Source organism: Cyprinodon tularosa, unplaced genomic scaffold, assembly GCF_016077235.1.
Source record: "Cyprinodon tularosa strain WSP-4 unplaced genomic scaffold, ASM1607723v1 ctg414, whole genome shotgun sequence".
In the NCBI taxonomy this organism is placed as follows: Eukaryota; Metazoa; Chordata; class Actinopteri; order Cyprinodontiformes; family Cyprinodontidae; genus Cyprinodon; species Cyprinodon tularosa.
In genome coordinates, this window is record NW_024039135.1 from 401,971 (window position 1) to 422,200 (window position 20,230).

Below are 20,230 nucleotides of genomic sequence, written 5' to 3' on the forward strand. Positions count from 1 at the left end.
TTATCAAAATGGATTCAAGCAAGTTAAAAGTGCAAAAATTTATTACTGATCACCATCAAAACCATATTCACAGTAAAATAGTTTCCTGTTAGAGAATGTCAGTTACTTATTAGTATGTAGCCTAAACCCTTAACAAACACCATAACTACAATTAAACAGTTTGGACCACAACAGATTTAAGTTTCAGAATAGTTCTGTGGCAGACGTTCTTTATCCAATCTGACTGAACTGGAGCTATGCATAAAAAGGGGAATCTCCTTATTTTCTGACATCTTATCTTTCTGTTGGCAGTTTCTAATGGCATTAATCTCATTAAGTTGTTTTCTAAAAAATCTGTCCCAGATTATGAGAAAATAACAAAATAAAGAGATACAAAAATAATGAATACTCACTGAAGCAAACCATGAATTGCTTAAACAAAGAGGTCAATAGCTGAAGATAATTAGAACTGCTGGGATATGGAAGCGATTACCGTTAAGGGAAGTGATCCTCCCATCTGCCTCCTCCTTCCCATCCTTCAGTCATACATAGTATGTCGACATCAGCACTTTTCTATTTTAGCATTACTGCTGCCATTCTCCTCATGCATCTAAGCAACTGCCTGCAAACACGCAATCCTTTTTCACATCACCCTCATTAATAAAAGCGCTGTCAAATGTTGGACCCAAAATGCAAAATGCTTTCATTTTGTTTTTAATCATACTCGTGAGATTTCTTAAGGTGCAACCACTATTAACCTTCACCATTAGGGACATGTACAAAAACACAAAAAAAGCTTGTACAGGCATAATTACGTTTGATTTGTCTTTGTTCGCAGAACCTGGCTGCTTTATTCTTTCAGGGGGCATGCACAAGCCTAGCACAATACTATCAGCTGTCCCATAACGTGCCTGCTGGGGTCCACTGAGATATAAGGTAATATATAGTTTTGTTACAGCCTGTTCATTGCAGGCCACATCACCTTCAGGGTGTGGGTGCATCCAAAAAGGGAAGAAAAAGCCATTGTGGCTTTGGTTGACAGGGAAAGTGTTGTAACCACTGTCCTTCAAAGCTTCCTTATTTTTTGAAGTGGGACTAGATCTAGCCATGCCTTTACAGTACGAGACACAGTCTTAGAAGACTGCTCAGTTCCTCAACAATAACTTCCAAAAATATCCAACAAAGGACTACGAATTGTTGAGAGACTCACACGTGGCAGCATGTGTGTATACACACTATGCAAATAATGTCAAATTGAGCTCAATTAATCATAGGTAGCACATTTCAATTACAGCATCATTAGGCTGTAGTGCCAAAAGGAGACATGTTTATCCAAAGGCTTATGCATAGCCATGATGCTCAAAACACAAAGACAGAGCCAGCTGTTGAAAGACATCCATTCATTTCATGCTGCCGTGGCATCATGCGAGACAACCTTTAGTTATAAGCTCAGTGACATGCTGTTATTGAGATAAAAGCTGCTTTTAGCTCTGTAATGGATGCTAATGGAATCAGATACCAAAAGAAACTTTAATATACACTGCCATTGCAAATGCATTCATCCTCCCTAAACTCCTTCTAACATTTTGTAATATAACGACCACAAATTCCAATGTATTGGATTTGGATATTACGTTATAGACAATGTACAGAGAATGGATTTCGTAGAAACACATTTTCTGGCAGTTATAATTGCAGGTGTTACACTACATTAGAACTGATAATGAAACTTCTTGTTTGCAAAGTTACTTTGGTTTTATAAGACTGAAGTGAGGACTGTGGCCGTTAGAGTCTATTTAAAGATTCTGAATTGTCATCAGGGCTTTGGCTTTGCAACTTCCAGCTTTGGATGTAGGGTTATTGCCGTGCTACAAGGGTATCTTTCCCTCAAGTAATAACTTCTGCAGCCTCTTACATGACGTTTTCTAGAATGCCTCTTCCAAACAACATAATGCTACCACCAGTATGGCGACAACAGTGTATTCATTCATTCAGGGTTATATGCAATGTTTTTTTTTTCACAACACAGTATTTTGCAATAAAATTTTGGTATTTCATTGAACTTTTATGTTGTTTCCTGTTGTGCCATATATTATTGTCTAATCTAACCGGTGTTTATACCGCTCCACAACTTTATCTGATCTTTTTGCTCTTTCGTTTGGCTACTAATGTTCCTCATCAAACCCTTGGAATACATTTACTGATTAGAAAACTTTTTGAAAGGCGCTGGATACTTTTTAGAATAGAATAGAATAGAATAGAAAATCCCTTTATTGTCCCACATTGGGGGAATTCTGGTGTTTACAGCAGCAAAAATATTATAGAAAAAATGGACACACAAATATGGACCTTAGAAAAAATTTTAATTTTATAGATGTATGATTAAAATGTGTTATATATAAACACACTAAAGACTTAACATATAAAGTCATGCAAGAGGAAAAGCTCTTTGTATCAGAAGTAAAAAGTATGTTAACTGTTATTTGTGCTTCTGCAATTAGATCAGGGTATAATAACAAACAGTATAAAATACTGCTGGTACTGACAAAGAACCGCTGAGTCCCACTGAGAGAAACAGACCCCACTACATCTGAATGGTGACTAATTGGTTTTGTTGTACAGATTACAATGCTGGTTGTTTAACCAAGTTCTTTTGTTAAATTACAATAGACATATTTAGCTTTTTCCCCAAACCTTTACAGCATAATAATAATAGAAGTGGGAACAGTTTATACCGAGTACAAAAATGCCATGCATTGTAGAAAAGTTTCTAATACCCTAGAATGAAAATAGTATGTGAGTTAAGTTATTAAAGATTTATTTTAAGTGCAAAGTGCAAACAGTTTAATGACCCTTCCCAGTATATTCAAAACTGTAGCCTACAGTAAACAACTACCGTAGTTAGTTCTCTGCTTGTTTTTTGCAGATACCGTATTTTCACGACCATAAGGCGCACCGGACTAAAAGGCGCACTCTCAGTTATGTGTCCCATTTCTGTATTTAACACACACATAAGGCGCACCGGACTATAGGGCGCGTTTTTTATATACAGGTACAAGTCCTCTACTACCTTTAAATACCTCTACTGCGTATTTAAAAATACAGCGGGGGCAAAACTGAGTATGACTGTGCTTTATTCATGTATTTATTACAAAGTATTAATCAAACCTGGCAGCTGGCCGTGAGACAGACACATCGCAGATGACACAGCGCTGTGGTCACTCCTAAATTAACTTAAAATCCTGAAACCTGCTGACGGAATATGTTCGCTTTTATTGCCGGTATCCTGGTGCCTGCAGCTAAAATTATTTAGATGAAAAACACCTGCCAGCAGCCGCGGTGAACCCCAGGCTGCCCAGCCTACAGGCTGCTGATGAAGAGATTTCTGCTGTCAGCGCACCGCTGGTATGTGGGGGTCTGAGCGCCTCCGACAGAAATAGATAATCTGGATGAACTGACTGCAATTATTAAGTTTTCAGGTGGACTTTCTCACTTAAAAACATATTAAAACTACTTTATTCCCACTGATCACAGCAAATATAGCTGCAAGATTTAGATTATTTAGATGAAAAACACCTGCAAGCAGCCGCGGTGAACGAAAGGATTTCTCCTGTCGGCGCACCGCTGGTATGTGGGGGTCTGAGCGCCTCCGACAGAAATAGATAATCTGGATGAACTGACTGCAATTATTAAGTTTTCAGGTGGACTTTCTCACTTAAAAACATATTAAAACTACTTTATTCCCACTGATCACAGCAAATATAGCTGCAAGATTTAGATTATTTAGATGAAAAAACACCTGCCAGCCACCGCGATGAAGAGGAGGAGACGCGCCGGGGATGCTGTTGAATTAAGTTTTCAGGGAGAAAAATACAGCGGGAGCAAAACTGAGTATGATTGTGCTTTATTCATGTATTTATTACAAAGTATTAATCAAACCCATCAAAGTCATCATCCTCTGTTTCTGAATAAAACAGCTGCGCTAAATCAGACATGCCAGTTTCCCCTTCTTCGCTGTCAGTCACTTTCCGTGCAGCGCAGCTCCTCAGAAATAATGCCAGCTTTTGCGAAAGCTTGAACAACAGAGCCAGCAGACACTTTAGTCCAAGCATCTACAATCCATCCGCAAACTGTGGCGTAATCTGCCCGGCGCTGCCTTCTTATCCTGAAACTGTGGTCTCCGTCGGTCATCCATCGCTCCCACGCCGCTCGCAGCCTTACTTCGAACGGCTGCTTCACACCGATGTCGAGCGGTTGAAGCTCCTTTGTCAGACCCCCGGGATAACGGCGAGCACAGCGTTCATTTGATTCACCTTTTTTTCACATCGGCTGTGAGATGGGCACGCAGCGATGGTGATGCGTGGAAAAAACCACCTAGTCTTCTCACATACACCTGCCTCAGCCACGCATCCATCCAGCCTTTTCCATTTGCGTTAATATCATATGTCATCAGAGCGCTGTCTGTCTCGCTGGCAGCTCCCAGATCAGCTTCTCTGATTGGTTGATGCGGCGCGTCCAGCAGCAAAACTTAAATTTTTCCATCTCGAGCAGCAGAAGCGCGGCGCTTCAGATGCTTAAACGCTCCCGACGTGCTGCACCAAAATGCGCTGCGGGACCTTTTGCTGCACCTATATGCGCGTCAACCATTGACTTTGCATGTAAACTCGCTGCTTCTGCTGCACCTGCTGGGTCCGGTTCACACCGATGTCGAGCAGCGTTAATTTGTTTCCCCATGTTTTTCACATCAGCTGTGAGATGGGCACGCATGGAGTTACATATTAACAGCGATGGTGAGGGGTGGAAAAAAAACACCTGGTCTCCTTACATTCAGCCACTCTTTCATCATCTCCTCAATGAGGTGGTCTCAAAAGTCGCAGTTACAACACACATAAGGCGCACCGCACCATAGGGCGCACCGCACATTTTGAGGGAAAAAAAAGACGTTTAAGTGCGCCTTATAGTCGTGAAAATACGGTATTTCCCATCCTAATCTATTTTTTCTTAAATCTTAAGATGGTCTGAATCAGGATGGGCCACTGCATTGTACAGTTTGCCAATAGAAAAACTCTCCTGACTCATCATTGTGTTTCTGAGATCAAACAAGCATGCAGGACCCTCTTCTGTCTCCACCCTGAGGTCTTTCACAGGCTGTGCTGTTGATGTCCTTATTTCAAATCATATTTCTGTAGCCGTGTTTTCATTAAGCTAAAGTTAAAATTTTAAGCAGCCTTTTAACAGTTTGAAAAAAAGGAAAATGTTGTTTCCATTAGATTTGAAGCCAGTCAAACAAGCACCACGGCATCGTATATTGTTCACATTACGTCGCCATGCATGGCTGAATACAGCAAGTAGATGCTACACTCTAACACCGATCACAGATCAGTAATGGAGGAACGTTGCAATGAATGTGTTGCGATCTGGGAAGTTTTTTCTACATTAACATGTTTGTAATGGCGATGTTGCTTCCAGCCATGTTTACGTGGATAATTGGACCAAGTATCATTAACCCTTTTTTACAAAAGCCAAAAAGCAACCTGAGCAAGCAAATATGTTTTAGATTTTTTGTAAACTTAAGGTAGTTTATTCAAATTTTGCCATTTCCAACAAACTTTCCTGATGTGATACTTCAAAATGCACATTATAAATCATTAGGCACCCTATGCCACACTTTTATAACAATTTTATATCACCCTCTAGAGTTTCAAGTGATTACTAATATTTGACAGCAATATGTAAAGTCTGTCAATCAGAGAATTAAGTAGTTTTTATCAAATTGCTATAGTTGGCAAACATGTTAGAATTTGCCACTAAAGCCTGTAAACTAATAATACTAACATCAACTTTTATGCTATCACTGGAAAGCATGCACTGACATCAGCATATACTGTCCTTTGTAAGAAACAATATATTAAGGCACACCCTCCATGCTCCTCCACAACTAGTGTACAAAAGAGGACAAAAGCATGATCAAAAATCATAAAAATTTCTAATACCAAAAATGAGCGGAAAAAAACTGACTAATATGACTATGATTCAACCTTGTTTTATGGGCGGAATGAACAGTGGTGTCTTCGCCAATAGAGGAAACTGAAGCTCTACTCCGCAGGTTTATTCTTGTGAGTCAAGTATTTTTCATACACATTATAAATGTTATGTAGAATAGAAATGGAACGTAGCTTGTGAAAAAAAGAAGAAAAAAAACTCAGGTTAGCTTCAAGTGATTTAGAGTACTCTCTGTGGATGGCCTTGTCAGCACCCTGCTGTGAAAGCATTGACTCCTGCAGTTTCTGAGCTCTGCAGCTACAGCTGAAGTGATTACAATTCCTTCCAAAAAAAAAAAAAATATATATATATATATATATATATATATTTTTTTTTTTAGTTTTTTTTTTCATCCTTACAGATATCCTTACAGACTGCATCAGTCTGACTGTTAGAAATGTGATCACTGTAGGTGTAAAAGACAACCTTGGCTACTGATAGTCTGCTAAACTGGCTCAGAGAAGCGAATAAAGGAACTTTTTTGTTTGCTTAGACTTACTGAATCATCAATGTCTCAATGAAAATGTATGTTTAATTGTTGGTTTAAATGCAGACTCTGTGACAAAAGCAACATCCAGATGTTTTCCATCTTGTTCTGTTTCATGTGGTCTGCAGAACATCTATGTATACTTTAATCAATAATAAAAAGAAAGGAAAAAAAATAATAAAAACCACAAGTTAAGAGGAAATCAGGGTACTTTAAACCATTCCTATACTTTAATCATGCTAATTTACTGTTATGGTTTTTGTGTGTCTACATTAGGGATCATGAAAGTAGGTGGCAAAACCAAATCCCGAACAGGAATGCTCATTAAAGTGTTTACACACTTCAGTCAAAGTTAAAGGAGTCTTTGTTTTGCTCATTAAGTGAAAAAGCAAAGAGAAATAAGTAAGTAACCCACCAGAAAGAATTTGCTGTCAAACATAGCTTCAATTGTTTTATGTTTATTGTTAAACTTTGATAAATTAAAATAAATATACTAAACAAAAAGCAAAAAAAAAAAAAAATAATGACATTTTGTATATCTCGTCAAGAAATGTGCCAAGGGGTGAAAGTCATGTGATTTCTGCTACTGTGCTTTTAATCATATTTTTTCCACCAGGCAGACTTCTTTCCATTCAGTCCAAATGGAAAAGATTGGTAGGAGTTTTTACAGACCTGCAGCTCACACAGTTCAGATTTTTTAATTTCCTTTTTTTGAATATATAATGTATGTAATGTCTAGGATGCAAGTAAAATGTCACCCAGTAGAACAAACAAGTCTGTGAGTAGGAATACCAGCTGTAGCGTTAAGCCTTTTCTGTGCTGATACCTAATTCAAATCTTATGGATGGAGCCTAAAACATGCATGGTGTAACATCAGCTTTTATTTCAATTCAATTACTATTCAGGAAGGAAGGTTGGAAAAAAAGATAATGTGTCACAATGTATAGTTAATTATAATACAGCTCATTTATATAGTAACAATTTACAACTTATGTTAACTCAAGGCACTGAACTAGACAGATCATTCCATATCTGAAAGTATATTTTTAACCAATCCCATGAAACAATAGTTCTTAAAAAAGAAATCTGAACTCCATAAAATGTGTCTCAGCATAAAAAATAAAAGCTTTATTAAAAAGCCACAATTTCCCTGTGGATTCTTTCTGCAAAAATATGACCTTAGTGAACCAGGTGCATTAAATAAATAAAAAAACTTGTCATTTTTTTAATAATGCTTTTCATAAACTTCATATTTTAAAGAGACAGAGACATAGACCTTTATGTCATTATTCTGCTGGGTTTTGTTTTTTAACTCTATGGTTTATAAAGGAAGCAGCTCTGGCTGGAATGTTTAATTTACAAAGAGAATGTATCTTTGGTCAAAAATAAATCTTAAAAACAAAATTTTTCTCTGTTTAAATCATTTTCTCTGTTCTTAACGAGCTGTGATGCGGAGCAAATGCATCGGCAGCCCGACAGTAAAAAGGTCGTGGTAGGTGGCGCTCATTCGTTGTGCTAACCTTCACATACTAATGTGAAGCAGAGTCACTGCAGCAATTATTATCATTGAATCCTCTCACCTGATCCTGACTCCTCTTCCTTATACATTTTCAATTCACAACACCCACACCCTTCATCCACTTCCTCCGCCAAGAAAAAGTGTTCTGGCTCTGAATCGGCGCGTACTTATCTCCGAGCATCGTTTAAACGCCCCTGCTAGCAATGAAATGCTAAAAAGACAGACTTCTTCTCTGTGTTTTATGTTCCCTTTAGACCCTTTGATTCATCCCAGCCAGGATTTTTCAGTGTGAGTGGGCAGCCAGGAGAGAAAAAAAGGAGCAACAGGGTGCATCAATTATGTGACAACTTGTTTCAAACTACCCCTTTTAACTATCCACTGCTTTTCACACGGGTGATTATCTGAACTCTATGGTACCAAACTGAAAACCAAAGAGCAATTGTTTGATAGAGCCTAAAGTCCATTAGTATTTTCCTCAGAGGGGCAGGTCCATAGTGGAACTAAAGCTCCAGAAATAAAAGAAAGCGGACATATGTTTAGCTTTTGGAAATAAAGCGAGCTAGAAAAAGTCAATTTAGAAGAGCAATTAAGATAAAGCCTGCCCCTTCACATTTCTCAAGGGTGTTCTGACCTCAAAGCAAGACGTATCCATGTTTAGAAAGATCTCAGCATGGAGCTTTGATTCTGCTCTTAATGCCCTCATATGTCAACAGAATAGTTCCTGCGGATTACATGTGCACTCAATATTTGCTGCCCCTGGAGTGCCATATTTTCTAAAATTCAAGCCTAGTTAAAGCTCCAAAACAAGCATATATATCACCCTATGTTAGCAATAAATTACAAAACAAAAAGGGAACTTAGTTAGACTTCATTGTAGAGATCTAGACAAATAAGTGTTGGTGTTGCAGCTTTGGCTTAAAGGGGGTTTAATTCTTAAAACAGAGCTCTGATCCATCCAGAAAAACTCATGCAACTATCTTTTGACCAATAACTGCAAATGATAATTGATATGTGTTAAAAGAAATTATGACCAGCAATCAAACAGGAGTGATTACGTTTTTGGAAATAGAGTTTTTTAATGGATAATACGATTCTGTGCTATAAACACTAAAAATAAAGCATACCAATATGGCTGAAACAATTAATCAGATTAATTGTGAGTAATCAATTATTGAAATAATCGCCAACTAACTTAGTAATCAATAAATCGCTAACTGTAGTATTGAGACTCTAAAATGTGCCTTTAGCTGACAGAGCAACCCACTTAGAGCAGTAATTATACCAAATTTGAAAAAAAAGTAAACATTTTTTTATTTCAGATAAGAAATCTCATTCGTATGTCAATATGCTCTATCCAGAACTCCTCAAGTGGAAAAGTTTAGTTTCAACCTGGTTTAATTTAGCAAAAAGTGTTCTTTAACAAACCTTTTGCCATTCGATTGTTAATCGATATAATAATTTACAGACTAATCGATTTGCAATATAATCGTTAGTTGCCGCCCTATATACCACATATAATGATTTCTGTAAAGGTTTGTACTTAAAACTCAATATGGTCAACTAATCCATTACAAATCATGCTGACATGGAATTAATGTCAACTGAATTGATTTTAACTGCGATTTAGCCATCCCAAGATGTTATTTTCTACCTGCTTTACAAGTTTTTTTTTTACAAGAAAATACCCACAAGTTGATTACTGAGCAGCATGAAACAAATTATGCACAAGTGCACGCACACTCATAAGGTCGGAATTAGTCCCAAATATCACCATGTTTATTATCCCTATTTCTACTGCAGACACCATCATCTGAAAGACCTAATTGCAACCATATAAATGAGCGTAGACTGAATAAATATAAAAAGCAGATTTCATTTATTAAGGATAAATACTGTGCACATCAGCTCAGCCCATGGAGAGACAATTTGCGTACTTTGTTAACACATGGAATTGCTTTGATTAAGCAAATTCTTTGGAAAGATGGGTTCAGTTTCACTAGCCACACCCAGGGCTGATTACTCTCAGACTAAACTCAAGAAATCACCACAACTCTCAGCTTTCAGATTTTTGAATCAAAATCATTAACCATCATAACTCATTTAGTCATATAGTATGAATTTGCAGCTACTGATTAGATTATTGTTGCTGTAGTCAGCTGTACTTCTGTTTTCATAGATATGCAAACATCGGTAAGTTTAAAACTAAAAGTAACTATGAAAATCCCTCACAGGGAATGTGACCGTACTGAAGTATGGTGATATTTGTGTAGATGTGAGCTTAAAAATGGTGTTGGTTACAAAAAAAATTCAAACTTTTGTTTATGCTGTGAGCTTTATCTGACCTTAGTCTCACAGAGCAGACTTATGCTCTGAGGTTGACCTCTTCCTGCAGCCACGTATGCTTTGCATTGTGGAATGCGGAAAAATAAATGAACTGCTGAACAAAGGATGTCAGTGCTTTTCATAAAGATATTATCTGGTATATATTTTTGCCTGGAGGAGTAACCCCTAAGTTTAATAAAATCTCTTTATGTGCAATAAGTGTAACATAGTGAAAGGTTTTGTATGAATTAAGGTTTTTTTTTGTGGGTTAGAGGAAAATAAAGCAACAGAAACTCTTACATATTAAACTTATTCCAAATGTGAGACCAAAATACAAAAACATTCAAACAGAAAAACAAATCTAGCATTTAGCTCAAACTCAAGGCCATAGCCTTTTGTTGTATTACTTTAAACCTTCTGGTTATGTTCTTGCTACATGACAGTAAAATGCAGTGGTTGTTTTGCATAAATCCATGTTTAATCTACAGTAGATTATGGCTTTTCTGGGCCATGGTGGCTCAGGATGCAGAGAATCTAATACTTCAAGGAAACAACAACTTTGCCTGTCTTTTCTACTGCTGGTGGTCAGAAGGTACAGTAGCACCAACTTTATAGCTAATACGCTTCTGTCAGACCGCCACAGAGTAGATGTGGCTATAATATTGTAGGGGAGTTTTGGCCTAGTGGGATAGAGCAGTGTGCTTGTGCTCTCAGAAGGGTGCAAGTACCTGGTTCCTTCCTCCATTCTGGCTCTCTGAGCAAGAACCTTAACCCCACACTGCTCTCCACCCGGGAGCCCATACCAAGGGGATGGGTTAAATGCAGAAAGAGTTAATTTCTCCACTGTGAGATCAATAAAGTAAAAAAAAATATATATATACAGTAGCTTGCAACCCACTGTGAAGGAATGCACTTTGAGCTTCTTGAACTTAATAAAGCACCATTTATTAGTCATTTTGTGTACACAGTCCTTCTAATAGGAAACAAGCTTTTTTGTTTACCTGATTTAAGGTTAATCTTCAAGGCCGTTTTCAAAAGATTATTAGCTGTTTGTTATTGTATTACTTATTTATTCTGGTTCATTACTGTATTAAGAAACAATAATTATGAGGGGTTTGGTAGTGATGGTGCCATCAATGACCAACCCAAAACCCCTACTTCAAGATACAACGCTGACTATAAGTGATTATGGTCATCTTTAAATTTTTATCACTGCAAACATTGTTAGTCTTACAAACTTGAGGTATAATGAAAATAAAATATGACACAATTCTCTCACCAAAATGGAACTAAAGCTAAGTTTGCATCTTCCGTTGGTTTAAATGGCAGGGTTAGAGCTTTAATTCATCTCGTTGTGTATTTACCTTTGTGACATGATCTTGTATGCATCTGGAAGATAACACCGCGTGTTCTCCATCTGCGCTGGGTCTGCATCACAGATCTTGTCATCCGTGCGGCCATAGTTGGCGCTCTCAATCATGATAACGTCTGTGCCTGGGCAGCGTAGCTCGATGGGGTAGCTCTCGCAGGACAGCTCCCGTCTCACCACGGCCATGGGGATGGGAGCTCTACTCAAAGCTGCAGAAAACGACAACAATGATAAAAATATGTCATGCCATGTTTCCATTCCAATGCAAGTTTAAGATTTTCACAAAAAATTGTAGAATTATATAAAATAACAAGAAAGAAAAAAAAGAAATGCGCAGGTGGCTTCACTGTGGAGCACGCTTGGTTTGTTTGTGCAGAATAAGACTGTGTATATATAAACAGAAATAAAACAGAAATAAAAAAGAAATAAAAATTCAATAAAAGATGAGAGGACCTGCAATCGAAAGGTTTGACACAAGGACATATGCAGGTTCTCCACCCTTCGCTGAAGCGTGTGGGCTGATTGGACAAGAGTTGTTTGAGTGGGAGGATAAGCAACAACACAGCCACCCCTCCGGGAGTGATCACACATAAAGAGCTGCAGGCTTGTTAGCTTTCCAGTGAGAAAATACACATTTCATTGTTATGGCATTAAGGTGGGAGATTAGAAAACAGTGTATTATGGAAACATAAGGGCTGTAAGATTTACTGTATTTTAAAAGGGTCAGTCACAGAGGCAACAAGCAGAGGGTCAAGTGATGGCTTAAATTAAAGATTACAGTCAATTTTCTATTTTAAAAAAAAGTCCCACATTCATTGGCAAGAAAAATTAAGTGTCTAAGAGGCCATGATTTGATTGGACTGAGTGACAGCCATCTGTGGATCACTGTTATGCTGTTCCTCTGACACCTGATCACACCCATGCAGGCCTACAAATGTCTACAGGCAAAGACTGCCAGACAACTGAGTATGGCCATAACAGGCTAGAGATTTTCTGTGATTAGAGCCAGAAAATAAAAATATGAGTAGAAAGGAATAAACACTGGCCTCCGTGACAGTTAAGGGGAAGTTTGGAGATTAAAGATCTTATAAACATCCTTTCAGACAAGTGTCTGTGCTACGTAAAGCCACATGAGTTGACGCTAAGAGAAAAAGAAAAGAAACAGAGATACAGAAAAAGAGGGAACAAATATTTTTATGATTTAAAACCTCCTACATTAGTTGGTTAAAACAGCTTTTTATTTTTTCTTCCTATGAGTATGTGTCCCAAAACCAAGAAAACTAATAATATTAAAAATATATATATATACAGCCATATTGTCAATATTTCCCTAAATTATCATTTTGATCTTTGTATAGTTGAATGCCTTTATTTTGGCACCTTTTGATATTTGAAGATTTAAAAAAATTAACAGTTTAAATCGTCAGATGTTTTTCCTTAATACCTTGTATGATTGAGAGTTATTTTAATGACATGTCAGAGAAACCACTGGAATGTACTGCAGAGTTTTCTCCACTTATGCTGTATGGAACATAATAACACATCCTTACATGTATTAATGTCAGCATGCCTGTAAAGTAGCTAACTGTAATCTAGCTACATGAGCAGATTATTTACGCAGCTTATATAAGCTTCTTGTAAAGAGCATAATGTCAGTAATGTTAAATATTCTGGTTAATAGATTTACTCAAAAATTACAAGTTCATTTTCAGGTTTTATTTCAAGTTGTTTCTTAATCAATATGCTTAATTCTGTTACAATCAGTGGTACTAGTGTCTATTTTAAAGTCAAAGCAATGAGATTATTGTATAAGTTATAATTTATATGAAGTTAAAGTTAAACCTTTACTTAAAGCTGCAGTCTGTAACATTGAGAAAAGAGCAGACTTCGACTGAAAATTTGAAGAAAAACAGGTTTCACGTCACTCCCCCACCCTCTCTGCTTCACTCATGCCCCACCTCCAAGCTCCGGCTACCGCATGCAACCAGAAGGGGGGGGGGGGGGGGGATTCAGCGTGTGTGAGCTGTGATTGACACTCCATCAGACGCTCCTCTGGCTGTGATTGGTTGTTTTGAGTCGTCCCGAATTATTCTTTCCAGATTGAAATACAGGCAGTAGGCGGTACCAATTGAAGCAGTTTTTTTCACAGGTTACATATCACATGTACTGCTGTCTGGGCATAGGGACAGTTTTAGCCAATATGACAAAAAAGTGATTTTTAAAAACTTACAGACTTCAGCTTTAAGGTTTGCTTACTTTATCATCAGATTTTCCAACCAGCCAATGCCTAGTACTGAACAAGGAAAGCATCAGAATTTCTTAACGATTTTAAGTTGCTATAGAGACAGCTTACCCGCAACAGACCATACATAGTGTGTTTGACCTTCATTGTAGTCATAAGCACAATACATTTCTATTTTAGAAATTGAGCAGTTGAAAATCTTTAAAAGCTAAGTGAACACTACAGATAACAAACAGATATTATCAGCCAATGTTTAATGTGGAAATATAGACCAAAATACCTTGGACATTGCTTAAGACAGTGACTATAGAAGGTGGACTAGATGCACACACACCAGGCCTTATAAAAGGTACATGGACAGCCTCTCTCATCTCATCTGACTTCTTGCGTCTCATGAAACACTTAAAAAACTACCCACTCTACCTGCAAAGTGTGAAGTCTGCAATTTTCTATCATTACTTCAATCATTTTTCTCACTCATTTGATCACCTTATTGCAGGACATATCAGGAATTTAGGTGATGGAGGGGAAGATGTAAAGATTCATTTTGAAGGTAAGATGTAATAGTCATTTTTTCTTGAGCAATTGTTCAACTTTGTGTTGGCTAATAGAAAATATTTTTCCTTGACATTGCTTTTATTGATCTATTTATTTCTTGTGGATAAATAAAACAGTATTTAAGTTCCAGGCGGTAGTTATGTCTAATTCTGTTTCTTGAAATGTCTTAGTGCAACACTGTCAACCTGACTCTTAGTGTAAAAATCACACCAACTCCAGGACGCTGAGATCAAGGCTCCACAGGGGGAGGCAGACCATCTGTTGCAGCACTCGTTGTTTTTAAGCCTTCCTGATTGCGTTGCTTGATGGATAGGTATGGAAAAATCTTTATGCGCATAGTGAAAAAAACAGAAAGGTACACAATCTGCAGCAATAAAAGTCATCCAGGTAGCGCTCTTTAGATTTCCCAACAAATAAACACAGCAAACACAAAGAGTCGCAATGAGGTGAAGCGACGGGAGAGGACCGTCATTATCGTGTCATTTCATTTTGTCTAATAAATCATTCAAACCCCACCACACTAAAGCGCACTTCCTATTGAAACATCACAGATTGGAATAATTATTTCCAATGCAGGGATGAAAGCTACCAATTATCTACCTCTTAGTGGGAAGATTTATTCCGCCTCCTAAATATTACTGGTGTGAATCAAACCAAAGTTTTCTGAAACAAATAACAGCATGAGGAAATGGGATATAACACAGGTTGACTCAGGCAGGTGCACTTAGGGGAAGAAAGGATGCATAATTTAGTTTGATTAAAATAGAAGAAATCGTATGTGATCCTTGTGTAATTGTGCTTGTTATGTAAACGAAAACAGCCAAAAATATTATTGATTATCATAAATTTACAACTCTGGTTTTCATGATTGTAGGGTTAGCCAGATTTTGGCGAATGTCATCACAGCGTGTTAAAAAAGACACAAAAGAGAAATAGATAAACAATTATGTATAGCAATTGCAATCTATCTAATATCACAATATTTAAGAAATCCGTCTCTCTGTCGATCATTACATGATTGTTAATCAATGCAAGGAATGAAGTACATCCTATTTAAAATATTTATGGAAGCAAAAAATCTCCCCCAAAAAAACAATTCAACCAAGTTAAAAAATTCTTATGTCTTAAAGATATAGTGGAGGATTTTCTCGAATTTTTAAAAAGAATTCCCCTCTCCACTTAAAAAAAACAAAACACATGCACTACCCTGTATCCGCTCCTGAGAGGGAACATGTATAATACGCGTGTGAGAGCTTTCACAAGCCCATTTACAAGCCCATTTCATCAAGCCATTTCATCGCTTATACAAGCTTATTTTCCAAAAGAAGATTTGCAATTTTTCCAGTATGTTAGACTTACCAGATTCTCAATCATTCTATCACCAGAATGATTGACAATGTGGAGGAACACTTATTTTGATGATCCAGTAGGAAAAACAACATCCTTCACTATACCTTTAAGTGTATAAAACACAACCTAATCTAATATAAATAGAAAAGAAAAAGCTATCTATGAAAAATATGTTGTGGAACCACATAATACTAAAAATAGAACTGTAACTTAAAGTTTTTTTTTTTTTTTTTTTTTACATAACTTAATCACTCTTTCACATCACTGTGGAAAAATTCTGTTCAGCTGTTTTTAGAACATGACCTCAGTTCAATGAGATGTAGGGATTTTTTCCTGCGCAGATCTCTAAAGGTCCATTGACAAGATTTCAGGTATATTAGTTCTGGAGTTGGACTGAGCCCAAACCATCATGTTTTCTCTACCATGATGATTCGTTTTGCTGATATGCTGGGTTTGGTTCCTCTGTGGTATTTTGACAGCACACCTACACCCATCCCACTTTTCCAAACAACATTTACAGGTGCTGGTCATAAAATTAGAATATCATGAAAAAGTAGATTGATTTCAGTAATTCCATTTAAAAAGTGAAACTTGTATATTATATTCATACATTACATACAAACTCATATATTTCAGATGTTTATTTTGTTTAATTTTGATGATTACAAATGACAACAAATGAAAATCTCAAATTCATCATATCAGAAAATTAGAATATTGTGAAAAGGTTCAAAATTGATGGCCCCTGGTGCCACACTCTAATCAGCTAATTAACTCAAACCACCTGCAAAAGCCTTTAAATGGTCTTTCAGTCTAGTTCTATAGGCTACACAATCATGGGGAAGACTGCTGACTTGACAGTTGTCCAAAAGACGACCATCGACACCTTACACAAGGAGGGCAAGACACAAAAGGTCATCGCTAAAGAGGCTGGCTGTTCACAGAGCTCAGTGTCCAAGCACATTAATAGAGAGGCGAAGGGAAGGAAAAGATGTGGTCGAAAAAAGTGTACAAGCAAGAGAGATAACCGCACCCTGGAGAGGATTGTGAAACAAAACCCATTCAAAAATGTGGGGGAGATTCACAAAGAGTGGACTGCAGCTGGAGTGAGTGCTTCAAGAACCACCACACACAGACGTATGAAAGACATGGGTTTCTGCTGTCGCATTCCTTGTGTCAAGCCACTCTTGAACCACAGACAGCGTCAGAAGCGTCTTGCCTGGGCTAAAGAGAAACAGGACTGGACTGCTGGTGAGTGGTCCAAAGTCATGTTCTCTGATGAAAGTAAATTTTGCATTTCCTTTGGAAATCAAGGTCCCAGAGTCTGGAGGAAAAGAAGAGAGGCACTTCATCCACGTTGCTTGAAGTCCAGTGTAAAGTTTCCACAGTCAGTGATGGTTTGGGGTGCCATGTCATCTGCTGGTGTTGGTCCATTGTGTTTTCTGAGGTCCAGGGTCAACGCAGCCACATACCAGGAAGTTTTAGAGCACTTCATGCTTCCTGCAGCTGACCAACTTTTTGGAGATGCAGATTTCATTTTCCAACAGGACTTGGCACCTGCACACAGTGCCAAAGCTACCAGTACCTGGTTGAAGGACCATGGTATCCCTGTTCTTAATTAGCCAGCAAACTCTCCTGTCCTTAACCCCATAGAAAATCTATGGGGTATTGTGAAGAAGAAGATGCAATACACCAGACCCAACAATTCAGAAGAGCTAAAAGCCACTATTAGAGCAACCTGGGCTATCATAACACCTGAGCAGTGCCACAGACTGATCGACTCCATGCCACGCCGCATTGCTGCAGTAATACAGGCCAAAGGAGGCCCAACTAAATACTGAGTGCTGTACATGCTCATACTTTTCATGTTCATACTTTTCAGTTGGCCAACATTTCTATAAATCCTTTGTTTTTATTGGTCTTCAGTAATATTCTAATTTTCTGATATGATGAATTTGAGATTTTCATTTGTTGTCATTTGTAATCATCAAAATTAAACAAAATAAACATCTGAAATATATGAGTTTGTATGTAATGTATGAATATAATATACAAGTTTCACTTTTTAAATGGAATTACTGAATTCAATCTACTTTTTCATGATATTCTAATTTTATGACCAGCACCTGTATCTACAAGAATTTTGGTTTATTGATATGCAACTTTGCAATTTAATTTCAGAAACTATTTCTGATCCCCAAACCTTTCTACACAGTCATACCTGTTCAGTCTTTTTTTTTAACATAGTTCATAGTAGTACTGGCCATCATCTGTAGATTAATCAACTTAATACCAATTTATAATCTATATCTTACATCCCTTTATTAAGATATTATAATGAAATCTTAATAGGCATCTGGTACTGGTGCTAAAACTCTGTTTTATGAGTGAAATTTATTCTTTGGCTTTTAACACAGCACAAGACTCTGTTTTTGTGTTTGTGTTATCGTTCTTATTCTTATGTTGTATTTATTTGCTTTAATTAAATAATTGCATTATATTGTTTCATTCCTTTAAATTTTTATATTGTTTTTATACAGTTTTAACTTTACCTGACATGTACAGGAGTTTGTGTTAGCTGTGGTTGTTTTAAAGGGCTTTATAAACAAAGTTGAGTTGAGTAGAAGGAAAGCGAACTCAGTTTTGCTTTGTCCTTAGTATATTTTAGCATAAGAGATCTAGACATATTTAAATACACAGACCTTCTAGGAAAAATACTTTTTTCACAATATAAAAGTCATGGTAGAGTAAAAAATTGATTTTTTTTACCTATATCTGAGTTGATAGTTCTAACACAAAATGTGAAAAAAAAAAAGATAAACCATCAATAGGTTGAAGTGCTATTAGGAGAGGTCATTTCCTTTTTCTCAAAATGAAAGGTTTTAACAAAGTTCACATGAAAGAGCTTTATATCACTCTCAAAAACCCTTGCAATTGATGCTAGCATCCCCGAAAGACGTATTAAAAAAACATCAGAGAACACGATGCTGTCGACACAGGCACTGGCAATCCTCTAATGCAACCCGGTAAAAGCATGCCAGTGATGCCTCAAATTACCCTGCTAGTCAGCAACTGGAAGTTTAATTACATCTGAGGCCGGAGGGCAGTGATTGATAGGGCTCATATTGCCCAGGTACCACAGCCAGCATCCTACCCGTCTCTCACACACACTCTGTACATTGCTTTATGCCTGCACACATCATTGTCAGATCCACTAGAAATCGAAATTAGCCTCGCAGAAAGCCTTATTTGAGCCTGTGTGTTCCATGAGTTTTCACCCCCAGCTGTAAAAACTTTAGAGCAGCTTTTCTATGCAACCCGTATCTCTTTTCAGCAGAGCAGATTCTCTCTGGATAATTCTTTTGACTAGCGCTTGACTGAAGATGAAAAAAAATCACAGGAAAGAAGATTAAGTTAAGCAAAGTGAAGTGTTTATACTGGAACCTTCCAATGCCTCTGAAGAACCAAATAGTCTTTTTTCATAGTGACACCTGCACATGACGTAACTCACTAATGATTATTTCACAAATACGCAATTACTCAGCAAAAAGTGCAACAGAAAGGTCAGAAAGAAAAATGGACATTAGGAAAATGTCGCTCCCCCGCAGAGCTACAGCAATCACTCCGACAAGAATTCTTTGATGCACTTATTGGGTGCTTGGTAATGGCGATGGGGAATAAAGAAGGGGAAATTTTGCAGCTGAAATGCTCATTCTTGCCTTAGTGACACAGATTTTTTACCCTTTGTTGAGCCAAAAGGCACTAAAATTCAGAAGGAGAGGGGTATGACATTTAAAAGTCATCACTGGGAATAAAACAGTGGCCCTTGGGGGTTAGCTTCTTTTTCATCTTTGGTGAAAACATGTCAGGGTAGAGCTGTTAAGGTCACCCATTGCTCACATTACACTGGACTTTGCTGAAGTGGCCAAAATCTGTTGGATAACTGGCTTTTTGGGACAGGCGGTACAGCATGAAAGATGCATGGTTTTAGATCGGAAAGACTATTAGATCATTTTTCTGGGCTGGTTTAGCTTTCTCTGAAACTAAGACTTATCCTATACTGATACTGGATTATTCTGATTTATCTCTAAAAACTGTATTAAAAGTAAGTATATATTGTCTTGTCCAAAAAAAGCAGTGGGGTTTTAAAGAATTATAGTTCTTATTTTCAATATTCTGTCAATACAAAAGCATGTTTCAAAGAGAAAACAGCTTTTTAATAAACAGAACCGAGTAGATCAATGTTCTACTAACCCCCCTAACTTTAGCCTCGAAACCTTATTTCATTGGCTACAAAGCCCAACAGCCTACGTGGCGAAGCAGATCTTTTAGTTATCAGGCTCCTCTCCTGTGGAACCAACT

At 37.4% G+C, this 20,230-nt stretch overlaps 1 protein-coding gene across 24 annotated transcripts in view; it reads right to left on the minus strand.

The window, feature by feature from the left end:
* Window positions 1–20,230, minus strand: part of LOC119792225 (adhesion G protein-coupled receptor L3-like) — a 359,986-nt gene that overhangs the window by 192,586 nt on the left and 147,170 nt on the right. For all 24 annotated transcript variants that reach the window (XM_038298763.1, XM_038298761.1, XM_038298759.1 and 21 more), the window contains exon 4: window positions 11,714–11,927. In XM_038298763.1, coding sequence (XP_038154691.1) covers window positions 11,714–11,927 — 214 coding nt within the window. The remainder of the gene's footprint in view (window positions 1–11,713; window positions 11,928–20,230) is intronic.